General features: G+C 35.5%; 1 protein-coding gene across 1 annotated transcript; it reads right to left on the reverse strand.

Moving 5' to 3' along the window:
• Positions 1-12,622: 12,622 nt before the first annotated feature.
• LOC136070069 (aspartic proteinase CDR1-like) lies at positions 12,623-13,294 on the reverse strand. Its single transcript, XM_065779420.1, has 2 exons — positions 13,252-13,294; positions 12,623-13,125 (listed from the first exon to the last, which is right to left on the reverse strand). The coding sequence occupies exons 1-2, from the start codon at positions 13,292-13,294 to the stop codon at positions 12,623-12,625; spliced, it is 546 nt and encodes a 181-aa protein (XP_065635492.1).

Here is a 13,294-nt window from a genome sequence, read left to right on the forward strand (position 1 = left end):
ACTTAAAGAACAATTATTATAACTACTAGTCACTAACCCGCGTTACGCGTGGAAAGTTTTTACATAAATGTGAAACATATGTAACATATGCAAAATCATCTTAATTTATTTTTCTTCTTCTGTTGAATGTATTTTTCATTTGTAGTTTAAGATGTTATTTTAAGTCTAAAATTATTCCAATCAAATAATTGTGTCTTGTGCTAACCCAAAATAAAATTAATTTTGCTAAATTCAACATTAGCTTCTATTCGGCAAATCCCAATAGCTGAGCAAAAGAAATTTTCCAAAATCCCATTTCTTAATTCCTTAACCTTCTTGAACTTCCACACTAACCAAGCAAAGAGAAAAAAAAATAAATTTGAAATTTAGAAGTATGGACCATCTAACCAAATTAAATGCAGTTTAAAAAAATAATTGACTTAAATTTTGAATAACATCCCCTCAACAAACCAAAGAAAAAATAGCAGAGTAATAATATTTTATCTAAAAGAGCTGAAAGAAAGGCATGTGAAATTTGAGATCTCTTTATATATATATATATATATATAATGGTATGCATGAGACTCCAAATCTGCCAAATTACCAAATCATCATATTATTGTAGCAATATTACTATTTCAATTGGGGAAAATTAGTAATACAAAAATACAGTCACTCCGCTAATTCAAAAACTTTCATCCAACCAAATCAAGACATCTATTTCTTAATTTTCATTCATTGCCAAGTCTACCTTAGGCTTGAACTCAAAATTATTTAATTTGATTGTGTGTTGCGTAGATTTTTTTTTTTTTTTTTTTTTGTCTCAATATGCAACAACAACCAATTTATGCAACTTTAATGTAGCATTAGCACTTGAACAATGTAGTCCAGTATGACATACTTGTTACCAAGTAATTTTCCTTCTTAGCCTCCCTTGCTTGACGTTTGGTTCAGCCTCCTCTGCAAGCTTCTTCCCAATGAGCTTTATGTGTGCCAACAACACCAAACCTTACAAAGCAAGCAAACATTTTTATACAAATCCAAGATATCAAAACCTTCAAAAAAAAAAAAAAAAAAGAAACATATGGAGACCTTTTTTTGGATCTTAAATAACAAAATTTTAAAATACAACCCTCGGTCCATTCATTTACAACAAAAGTAGCAAAAGTTACAAAGAACAATATGTCAAGCACAAATTATTCTCATATAGACACAAACCTTACGCTACCACATCACTCTACACATCCCCATCATATTTCTTGCAAGCCCATACACAACCTCCTTCACTCTTTATAGCATAAGGAACCATATAATCAAATTACATAAACTAATAAGGATGATACTTCTTAAAATGAGGATGTTTAATGAAATCTATTTAAAATTAAATCATTAAAAAAAATTGACAAAGATAAGGACTTTGTAAAAAAAATTCAAACTTGAAAACTTGAATTTAAGTGAAAAGACAAAAGCTGTTTAGATCGCAAATAAAAATTACGGCTCAGTCGATTTTACTCTAACTTAAACTAAGTGCAGAATAGAGTAAATGCGAGTGGATAAATAACCTAACTACTCTAAGCCATATTCATCAAATCACAGCAGTAAAATGAAAGCTAAAAGAGTAAGGAAGAAGAATGCAAACACAAGATAATATGCCGATGTGTTATCAAAGAGGAAACCGAAGAACTGGTGAAAAGCCTCTTCGCTACCACCCAAGAGATAAATCAATCCACTAGATAATAAGTTGGAGTATATGAATAACAAAGACCCTCTGAGCCTAGACTACCCTATGCACTCGAGCCCTCCAAGCTCCTGCTACCAACTAACTTAACGAAGCCTTGTCTTCTCTAACTCTCTGGATCATGCAATTTAGCCCGATTGCATCTACCAAACAAATGACTTCTTCCAATGCTTCCCAATAGCACCAAAACCTCGCTTTACACTCAGGATGGGTGTGGTAAGCGTTTGGTCTATCAACCTCTCAAGGATTTGGAAATGGAGAGGTAGAAGTTGAGGAAAACCACAATGAATTGTGTGGAGAATTGTGGGTATGACTATCTCTCACTCTCAAGGGTAATGACTAGGGTTTTCTTTCTAAAAAGTACTCCTCAACATATGTGGGTAATGTGGGTATATATAGTGTAGGTAGAGACCTAGTGTATCAGATATGACAAATTGGTAAAATAGAATATTTCGGGGGTATCTCGTGGGACTGCCTTACTTGCGAAGCACTCTCAAAAACTAGCTGTCACCATCTGTCATAACTCTTTGCATTCCAGTCATATGCTGAGCACATGCTTCACTTCGCAGGAAGGCTTCTCACAAGCTACCTGTGAAAACTTCTTTAGTCTTCAATTTGCCTTGAGTCTTCACACTCTCTCACACACACAATCCTTACAATAAAATCTCACATAAAATACAGGGTACAAAAGATTGAACAAAATTACAATCAAATTTGGAACGGAATTAAAACCAACACAAATTAGTTGTTATCACAACTTTACAATCTTCCTCTTTGGCTATTCTGGGACAAAACTCCTAAAACAGACTCTAGACTTAAACATGAGTTTTGAAACAGTGGTAAAACTCACTCACACTTAATCTAGAAGTTGTAAAACACTTGCATGTATATACCTGTAACTTGAAACACTCACGCACAAACAAAACTTTCATTAAGCTTATGACAAGTTGAATACATGGTACGTATATGAGCAAGTAAAATGCGATCAAGGTAATAAACACTATATAAACAGTTAAGCATATCTTGATCAGATAGGAACAGTCATTAAAGAATGACTACAATGAACATTTAGCTAGTAAATGATCATTCGGACACACAATGCAATTAAGAGCAATGGAAAAATCAATTGCATGTCCAATACACAACCAATGCGAAATACAAGAAGTATTTGCATCAAGGATACAAGATCCAACAAGGGCACAAGTGTGTAGTACTTAAGAAAATGCAACAAAATCTAAAAGTACTTGAAAGAAATGCTACAAAGCAAGGATATAAAAACAAAGTATTGAATATAAATTGAAAGATTTAAACCAGAGTACTTAAAGCTTTAAAAGAAAGTAATGTAAATATCCAAGAGTTATAAAAACTATAAAGATAAAAACAGAATTAAATGACTAAACCACCAAAATAAACCAATATCTATGATTTGCTCTACTCCCCTTTAAACTGTGCATCACTCCTTCAAAAAATTTCTCCCCCTTTTTGACTGAAATGCCCAAAGAAGTTGAAGCTGCTCAGATTCTGATTTTGATCCTTGCTCCATTGTCATGTCTTTAATTTGTGATGATAGCACAGTAATTTGGCCTTGGATATAAGCAAACTGATTTGAGTGTGTTGCACATGAGATTCAAGCATGCCATACATCTGCTCCACCCTTACAATGAGGCAATCAAGACGATCAGGTCCCCGTGCTTGAGGTTGGGAAGATGGTTGTGCAGAGCCTTCCGGGGTTGAGGTGAACATATCAATTTTGTAAGGTTAAATTTATTCAATCACGTGTTGGCTTTATTCCATACCAAATTTGCTTGTAATTTAGCAATTAGATACCCTGTATTTAGGTGGGAATTATGTAAGAGTAGTATGTGAGAGAGTGTGAAGAAATCCCAAGAAGTGTGCAATTCAAAGGAGTCTTGCGACTAGAATTTGCGACTGGCTTGCAATAGGCAAGTCTCCAGAATGGCACACGTGAGAAGCATGCAGAGGGAGCTGAAGGGTCACGACAGCTGGAGTACTACAGGATAAAAATTCCAATATGGCTAGGCAGTTAGCTCGCGACTCAAACTTGCGACTAGTTCCAATCGCGAGGCCGAGTCGCTAAAATGCCCTATTTGTTGAAAACTGACCTTTTGCATTCCTCATACACCCTACTATAAATACCCTTATACCCACAAAATGTAGAGAACTTCCAAAGAGAATTTTGAGAGAGAAACCCTAGAGAAAAACAAGATTGACTCATCCACAATCTTCATCCTTTGATTCTCCAAATTCCTCTACTCTCACCCTCTCCATTGACATATCCTTGAGAGGTACATTTAGCCAAATCCTTATCTCACCATATCCATATCAGTGAGGAGATATTTTGGTGCTTAGGAAGCAGTTCAGAAGGGACCAATTCATTTTGGTTGATGCAATGAGCGATTGTGGGATCCAGTAAGCTAGAGAATACAAGGTTCATCACAACCCTATTGGAGCAAGAAGCTTGAAGGGTTTAGTTGCACTGGGTAGATTAGGCTTGGAGGGTCTTCTACTATTCATGTATCCCAACTTCATTCTCTAGTGGATTATTGACCGCTTGGAGGACGGCGGAGAGGTTTTTCACCGAGTACTTCGGCTTCCTCTTCGATAACACATCTCCGTGTTATCTTTGTGTTTGTATCTTTCTTCCCTTTCTTTTTACCTTTTAATTACTACTGTGTTTTTATTAATTATGGTTTAGAGTGTGTTACCAATTTGTTATTAATTATGTTTGAGTATAAGCTTGTGTTGGCATTTTTATTCTTGGGGGGTCTAAACGTTCATAGGTGTTTTACACACTATTTGAACCTTCAAATTTCTTCCATTGTATCCCCACCTTCCTCAACATCATCCTTTAGGATTTGAGAAATGCTGGTTCTTGATCCGGTGATGTGGGCTTTGCTTCGGGTGACGGTATAAGCACTAATGGGATAATCTATTTGCACAATGGTAAGACCGCTTGGAATCTTCAGCTTGGTCTTTGTTATGAGACCCATAATGAGACTTGGGAATGGTAATATTGTCCTTGAGTTCCTCTTGGTGATGCTCTTGGTTAGGAGATGGTATAGATATCATATAGGAAAATGGTTCTTGGTTCAGACAATGTTGTCAAGTTCGTCACTAGGTAGAGGTTGTGAATCATGACATAGGCCAATTTCCTTATCTCCGCATTGAAAGGGATGGTGTTCATTGACTTCTTCTTGAGAAAGCCACCAAGGAGCTCCACCATTGGCTCAAGAGAGTCCAATCTGTCATCATATTGTACGAAGATTAGTTGAAATGGTGGGCGAACTTCTAAGAACTCTTGAATGGAATCCCTTGTGAAGAACTTCCACAATGGCATTGGTGGATGACCTTCCACAGTGGCATTGGCAAAGAACTCCCTTATGAGTTCAGCATATACATTTCTGCTTGGATTCAGCAACTTTGTCCAAGTTCTCTTCTTAAACACTTTAGGGATGGAAGTATTTTCAAGGGTCTCCATTCGCACAACCATTTCCATGATTATCATTGCCCTTTTATAGCAGTCGTTGTAGGCCATGTCTGCCTCAATGGTTCTGAAGTCCTCTAAGTCAGTGCATGGATGTTTTGAGGATTTCTTGGAAGCAGAATGCTTAGTGGGAGACATCTTGATTAGTGCCAAGTTAGTCCATAAAATAAACACAAGGTCCTAAAAGGAACAAAAACAATGTCACACAATCATGTTATAAGTGCTGAAATATGTAATATCAATGAAATGAAATGCAAAACAATTGACAATTATGCATGTGTGTGCATGTAGTGTGCATATGTGATGCATGTGCAAGGCATGACTAAGAAAATTTGGGTCAAAGTGTGTAAAACACACAACTAATGATCAAAACATGACAAACAAATCCAATCATGGTAATCTCCAAAGTTTGGAACTCATTGGAGTCCAAAACAATATCAAAATGCCATTTAGGCATTTTATCAAACACTTAATATGCACTTATAAAACTAACATGTGGGTAATGCATGAACATGGGTGAATCTTGCCTAAATACATGTTAAAATGCCACAATTGGCCAACACAAACACAAACAGATCAGATGGGACAGAGCCCAATCAAGAAATTGAAAATTTTTTGACAAAATTTAAAGTTCCCAGCCCTTTTCATAAAAATACCCAAATCAAGTTAAACCTAACATTTTCTACATAATCTAAGGAAATAAATAGAAAAATTGTATGAACATACCTTAGAAAAGATTTGAAGAGGTTTCCTTTTGAGATTTGGTTGGGTTTTTGAGTGAAAATAAGGTTTGGATAGATAGAGGCACAGGGGAGGCGAAATGAAGGAAATAGGATGTGTTTGAAAAACTTTCTACATCAGCCCTTTAAAACTGAAAATACGCGTTTTTTTTGGGTTAGCTTCTCACGAACTTACTAGCAAAAAATGCCTCTGAAGCACAAAACTTTTCACGGGAAGACTTTACTCGCAAAACAATAATGAGACAGTCGCGAAAGTTTTCGTTTGAATTTTGTGTTTTCATGTTTTGCCTTAAACCATTTTCGTGGGAAGAGCTTAGTCGTGAAAATGCCTCCGAAAAAGTTTTTGATGAAAATCATGAAAATTGCAATCTAAACAAAATCTCAAAATACGAAAGCATAAAAACACTTTCAAAAACATATAAAATACTCAAAAATCTTTTTGGGTTTGATTGACAAGCAATTGAGAAATTGAGTATACACATCACATTTGATCATGTACAATCACACAAATGAAATAAGCATTCATTGAACAAAAGTCTTGTGTGTTATGTATGAGTATCAATGATTGGAATAGTCCTTAGTTTAGAGTGAAGCATCAATAATCAATTCAATCAAGTCATACATAACTTGTACTAAGTCAAGTAGTCTATCTCAATTATAGAAATGAACATATATGACCTCTCACAAGAAGATGATTACGTATTTGTGAAGCTTTTCATTTGGCTTCTTTACAAATCATAACATTTGGTCATTTTTGAACAATACATCTCATTTTGAGATTGGTGCCTAAAATTTTTTATATTTCATTTTGTGAGTAAGCTTTTAGCTTTTTGGGCACCATACATTTCAATACAAGTCACTTTCCCTTTTTCCTAGTCAAATACTAGCATGTGCGACGGCTTTTGCAGCTTATTTTCTCTTTTCGAGATTTGACATTTGTTGAGCTATAAAGCAAAATCATGGAAAAGGTGTGGGAAGATATATAGGCACAAGTTTATGCATGTATCAAAACCATAAAGACTATTGACCAATCATTCATGACAAGCTTGAAAATCGATTTATAACAGTCACATATAAATGTCAAGCTTTTTCCCACAAAGATAGATGTGCATACATAACAAGCTAAACTCGTAAATGCACTACGCCATTAGTATGAGGGTACTAGGCCAAACTCACATGTGATATACACAACACAAGTGATCAAACTTTTTAGAGATTTTTCAATTTTTATGGGTTTTTTAATTTTTCAACACACTCAAAAACAGATCATGTAAAGTAAGATCAACAAAAATAACAAGCATAAATCAAACTTGAACAGAAACATGCTAGAATGTAAAACATAAGCAAACGACCAATTCAAAGTCACAACATATAGGAAGAATTGGATGCATGGCCATGGTCAAATGCTTATGCATGTGTACCCTTCTTCACCCACACGGCACTTGCATTTGGGGCGATATCCCTAGAGGATTGGGTACTAGAGCTGTGATTCTCAAACCTTTGAGTGAAGCTTGCCAGACAAGAAGTGATGGTATTAATTATCTTTATCACATCACCAAAACCAGAATTAGCTTCTCACCCTTTTGATTACTTGGCATTCCAATTTCTCTTTCCTTGTCCTCTTAACCTTTGAGAATCTGCTTTGTTCAATGTGTGAAGTTTATAGCAGTTAGGTCTTATGCGTCCTTTAACTCCAAAATGGTGGTAAAAGTGTTGAACTTGAGGACCTCTTTGAGTCTTTGGAAGAGACTTCCATTAACCTTGGGTTTAGCCACAAATGGATTTTGAGGTTTTGTCAAAACCTTTTGATCAATTCCATTTGGCTTTTTCTCCACTTTTACATTCTCAACACTTGGAGTTGCTACCATTGGTTGCTTAGCTTTAACAAATTTCATCTCCTTGGACACACTAACACTTGAACTACTCTCTCTGGCATATCCTAAGCCACTTTTGTCAGAAAAAGGCTTTGGATGTGCAAGCACTTCATCAAGTTTCTTGGAGACAACACGCTCTACTTTGGCATTAGCTTGAATAACTTCAAGCTCAAGAAACTTCATCTTGGAGTAGGCCTTGGTTAGTTCTCCATTCAGCGCCTTAACTTTACACTTCGTTTCCTTGTACCTTACAAGTATGCTCTTGTAATCTTGTTTAGCTTTCTTCATTTTTTTGATGGCTGCCTTAGCCAATCTAGCATACTCTCCAGTTTTCTCAAGAAGAGAATTATAAGATTCTTGTAGTTCCTTGGTTCCTTCATCTTCATCGTTCAATTCTTCCCTAATTCCCATAGACTCTACTATAGTGTGCTTACCAAGTTCTTCCACTAGAAGGCTCAAATCTTCCTATGAGTCCACAGGTGCAGTGGTCATAAATGCAGAATTTCCTTCTTCGTCACAGCTTTCTTCCGAATCCGAATTTGAACCATCTGAGTCACTAAGGGTAATTACAAAGACTTTACCTTCGCATGAGGCATGAGGCATTCTTTCTTCACATGCCCATGCCCTTTGCACTTAAAGCACGTGACCATTTCAAATGGTGAGGAATCTCTTGAATCCTATTTCTTGAAGTCTTTCTTGTCCTTCTTGAACTTTGAAAATTTTCCTTTCTTAAAAGACTTTCCATCTATCTGGAACTTTAGGAACTTATGGAAAGTTCTTGGCAAGGTATGCCACATCCCTTTCAACCTTATCCTCATCCGAGAAGTCTTGAGCTTCTAATCTAACATTGACTGTCTTGAGAGCAAGTGATTGCTCTTTGTTTGAGATGGTAGAGATAGCTCAAAGATTTGAAGAGACCTGATGAGTTCTTGAATTTTAATCTCATCAAGATCTTTACTCTTTTCGATGGCAGTGACCTTTGCACGGAATCTCTCTAGCAATGAATGTAGAATCTTCCTCACAATCTTGGAGTCCTCCGTCTTTTCTCCAAGTTGAATTTCCTAATCACCACTTCATTTAGCTTCCTATAAAATGAGTTGAATGACTCGTCTTCACTCATCTTCAACTCCTCGAAGCGTGTGGTAAGCATTTACAACTTGGTGTCCTTCACCTTTTTGGTGCCTTCATAGGTCATCTCCAAATTTATTAATTAATCAAATTAACATGCAATTATATGTGGCAACACAAAAAAAATTAGTAATTAACTAAAGTATGTAGTGGAAAATAAATTGATACGGTGATTTGTTTAGGAATGGGGAAAACCTACGTGGCAAAAACTCCACCGAGTGATTTTAAGGTTACCACTCCTGAGAATCCACTATTATCAAAACAAGCGGTTACAAGTGAAGAAATCTCAGTACCTTATACCAACCTATAATTGAACTCTTAACCCAATACCTAATTAGACTTATTCTATAGTGACAATCTCTCTGTTTCAATGCACGGCTTCTAGTACGTGACTAACCAATTGTGCGGATCCTAGTATGTGACTTGATCACCAACTTGAGAAGGATGTTTGCCGTAAAGTTCTTCACTTCATCCAAACGATGACGATCATGAAGTTGCTTGGTCACAAAACCTTATAGTATACAAACACAGCAGCTTCTTCAAGAACTAGGGCAAACTAGGTTTCTGGTCACACTCTTCTTCACACTTGTGAAATTGTGCTCTTGTGCAAATTTTGTCACCTTTTACGGCCCTTAAAATAATCCTTATATATGTTTAAGGTTGTAAGAAAAGAAAGCTCAAACATACATTCACGGATTGGATAAACATCAGCTTGAAAAACTGAACTTCATAAACCTCGATAGATACCCTATCTATTGAGCTAACTGTCGAGCCATGAGCTTTAGTAGCCTTTAAACCTCGATATATGCTAGCTGTCGAGCTTTAAAATCCTACACTTCATTCCTTGATTCTTGGACAGACTTGCATGACTTTAACACTTGAACTTGAAACCTTGTTTCTTGAAGTACTAAACACATCATAGATCTACCCAATTACAAGTAAAATATGGTTTGTCAAAGGATTAGCCAACTACATAAAATAGTGACGTATATTCCTAACATTGAATCACATATTTCCTAACAATATCACGAAAAAATCCTTACGAATCTATAAACATCTACATCTCTTTTATTTGAGGTAAAAATTTCTTTTTTTTTTTTTTGGTGGGTTTTATACTTTTGTTTGAGGTTCTTTTAATCTAAGCTTTGATAATCGTATTCATATGATTTACGAGCATTGTAAGCGATATTCATGTGTTTATATGTATGAGTTTTGTCTTGGTGGATTTATTTGATGAGTGGGTTTACGGTTTGTACTAATGGTGGCTATCTAAGGTTTATTTATGGTGGAAATTTAGGTGTTTTGAGTTATATAATGTGATAGACGGTAAATATAATTTTTATTGATTATTTAGAGCTAGTTAAATATTCAAATTGTTTGTCTTGGGGGATATTATGATTTTGGTGTCATGGGTCTTGTGATGATGTTGTGTAAATCTTATGAAAGCTACTCATGAATTGTTAAGATTTTAGTATTAGGGAGATGATATTGAATGGATTAATTTTATAAACTGGAGCCTATGCCTTGTGAATTAATTTGTTGACAAACTTTGGAGTAGAATACATTACTTGTGAGGTTAATATTAGGCTTGCCTAATTAAGTGCTAATTTGACAATTCCTAATTTGTAGCTAGATACAATTTCAAGCTTTAAGTTTATTGTGATAGGTTTGATTGATATTGTTTAGGTTCTAGCTAATCTCTTTTAGACCTTGGAGAATTAAGATTTTTGTGGGTTGTAAGGTAAGTAGCTTTCTAATGGGATTTTTGGAAAATAACCATGTTGTTATTTTTGGGTCAAACACGTTTTGGAAAATTATTTGGGGAACTATGATTTTCTAAAAAGTGCATCATATTTGGTATTGCATTTGGGGAAATACATGAATTGTTGACATGGAAAATATTAGCGTCTTTTATTTAATCTTTGATAAGGAATTCATGGATTTTATGGTATATTGGAAATTTAAAAGTGTCTATCTTGTCTTGTATTACTTGGGAAATTGATAGAAAATCCTATTGACAAGAAATGAATTTGGAAACCTTACAAACTTTGTGAAAGTTTTGGTTATTTAATGTTTTCTGAAACTACCAAGGTTTAAACTGTGTTTCAAAGTACATATAACTGTGAGCTTTATGTTGTTTTAACCCTATGCCATGTATGATTTCTCGGTGATCACCCAATTTGATTTCCATAGTCTTTGTAACAACGATGTCAGATCCAGGTCAATGCTCTTTCACTTTGGATGACGTGTTCTTCTCTGCTACCCATGAAGGGAAGAGGTTCATTGACTGTCCTATTTGACACGTTCTCCTTACTGCCCATTCAGGGAGAGACAAAACCTTGAGGATATGGGTGAGGATGCTCCCCATGGAGCCAAGAGACTACATACCAAAGAGGACAATATCATGCCAATTATGAATGGGTGGATCCCCTGACCAGTCTATGTGGGAGTGTGGTATCTTTGTGATAAATTACCTTATATTAGATTTTATGGCTTTGGAATTATATTGTTAGTACTCACAGATTATAGTATATAGTTTCATAGTATTTATTTTGAGAAACTTTGTGGCTCATCATTTAATAATTTTTGTTATATTATTATTATTAAAAATGATCTTGCAATATTCAGTTAGAAATTTTCCAAACTAAAACATGTTTTGTAAATTGTTCATCATCATGAAACTTGCATTCCCTCCACCCCCATTAATTATGCTACTTATTGGGCTTTGTCTCATCCTATTCTTTTACAAACATTTTTAGAGTATGCAACAATCATTTTGAGATAGGTTTTTGTGGCTAATAGTAGTTAGACTAACCACTGATAGAGGCTAGACTTTTGTGATGGTAATATTTAGATAATGTACATCCTATAGTGGGCTTGACTCATTCTTTTATATCTAATAGTGGTTATGACTTTAATTTCCATTGATAAAACAAGTTAATGATGTGTAAATATATTTATTCAGATCTCTATTTTTTTTGTGGCCAATGGTTCTTGGAATTATTACATAGATCTTTGAATTACTTTGAGAGTATCTTTAATGAAATTATTATGAAAAATTCTTGATGTTGGCACTTGGTTTGAATTTTTTGGGTTGAATTGCCAAAAAAGAAAAATCTCCCGGTACTTTTGAGGTGTATTTCTCATGTTTTGGACCGTTTTGGATTGGAGGCAAGGTATGTGTAATAAATAGTTAAACACTACCTTTATAACAAGGTGTGTGCAATAAATAGTCCATACCATAACCATTTATAACAACCAAACAAGGGCAAACGTAATCTGTAGCAAAAGCCAAGAACACACACACACACACACACACATATATATATATATACAGGGACATGGAATAATTAACCCATGAAACGCATGCTTATTTACAATATAAATACTTAAAAGATACAAGAATGCATTTTAATTTTCAGCTTAGAGCTTGGTGCAATCCGTTGGCTTGAAAGATATTGTTTTCTCCACAAGGTCATAGCCTAATAAACAAGTTGGAATGGACCATGTAACTGGAGATGGATGGTTAACTAGCAGTGAAAGCTAAGCACACAATTCCATAAGTAACTGGAATGAAGGTGAAGGCTGGATTCAACTTCACATCTGCAACGCTAAAATGTGCTATGATAATTGGAAAATACATATCATCTGAATTATTTTAGCAAAGACTAAGTTGGTGACTTGGGTCATCAATGTGCTCAAAATTAATTTCTTCTACTACCACTAATTCGAACTTGGAGTAGAACTCTGTTGGGAACGATGTCAATGTGGAACCTGAATCAATGATAATATTGCCCTTTGAACCTCCAGAGCCAGAAGAACCATTCAACTCCAATCTTTTGCTGCCAACACTCATTACTTCGAGTGTTAGGTTGTAGAAGGTGTTTGAGCGTTTGTATTCTAAGGGAGTCGACACGATTCCAAAACTCGAAACCACAGTATGACTACCAAAACTCAATTTGCTTGAGGTATTGTCTTGGGAATAAATAGATGGCACCAAGCTGTATGAGAACTTCCCACCAATTGAAGAATGCAATTGGGACACAAGGGAAGCCTTGCCGCCTCCAAGGCCAACAATGCCAGTAGATGCTTTGCTTTCACCAATGTCGTTATTATTGTGTCCACATCGTATGATAGTTTTAGGAAGAGTCACAGAGTGGCCTGTAGTCGATCCCAAAGTGATAGTCTCTACAACAATGTCTCCCTTTGAAAATGATTCATCCCCTTACTCCATTGAATATTGGCAACGTGTTCCATCGATCGAGTAGGAATTATATAGAGACTTACATAGTGATGAAGTACAGGAAACGGTTTCATAGGTTGTGGACAT

Source organism: Quercus suber, unplaced genomic scaffold (assembly GCF_002906115.3).
Source record: "Quercus suber isolate HL8 unplaced genomic scaffold, Cork oak 2.0 scaffold_207, whole genome shotgun sequence".
Lineage (NCBI taxonomy): Eukaryota > Viridiplantae > Streptophyta > Magnoliopsida > Fagales > Fagaceae > Quercus > Quercus suber.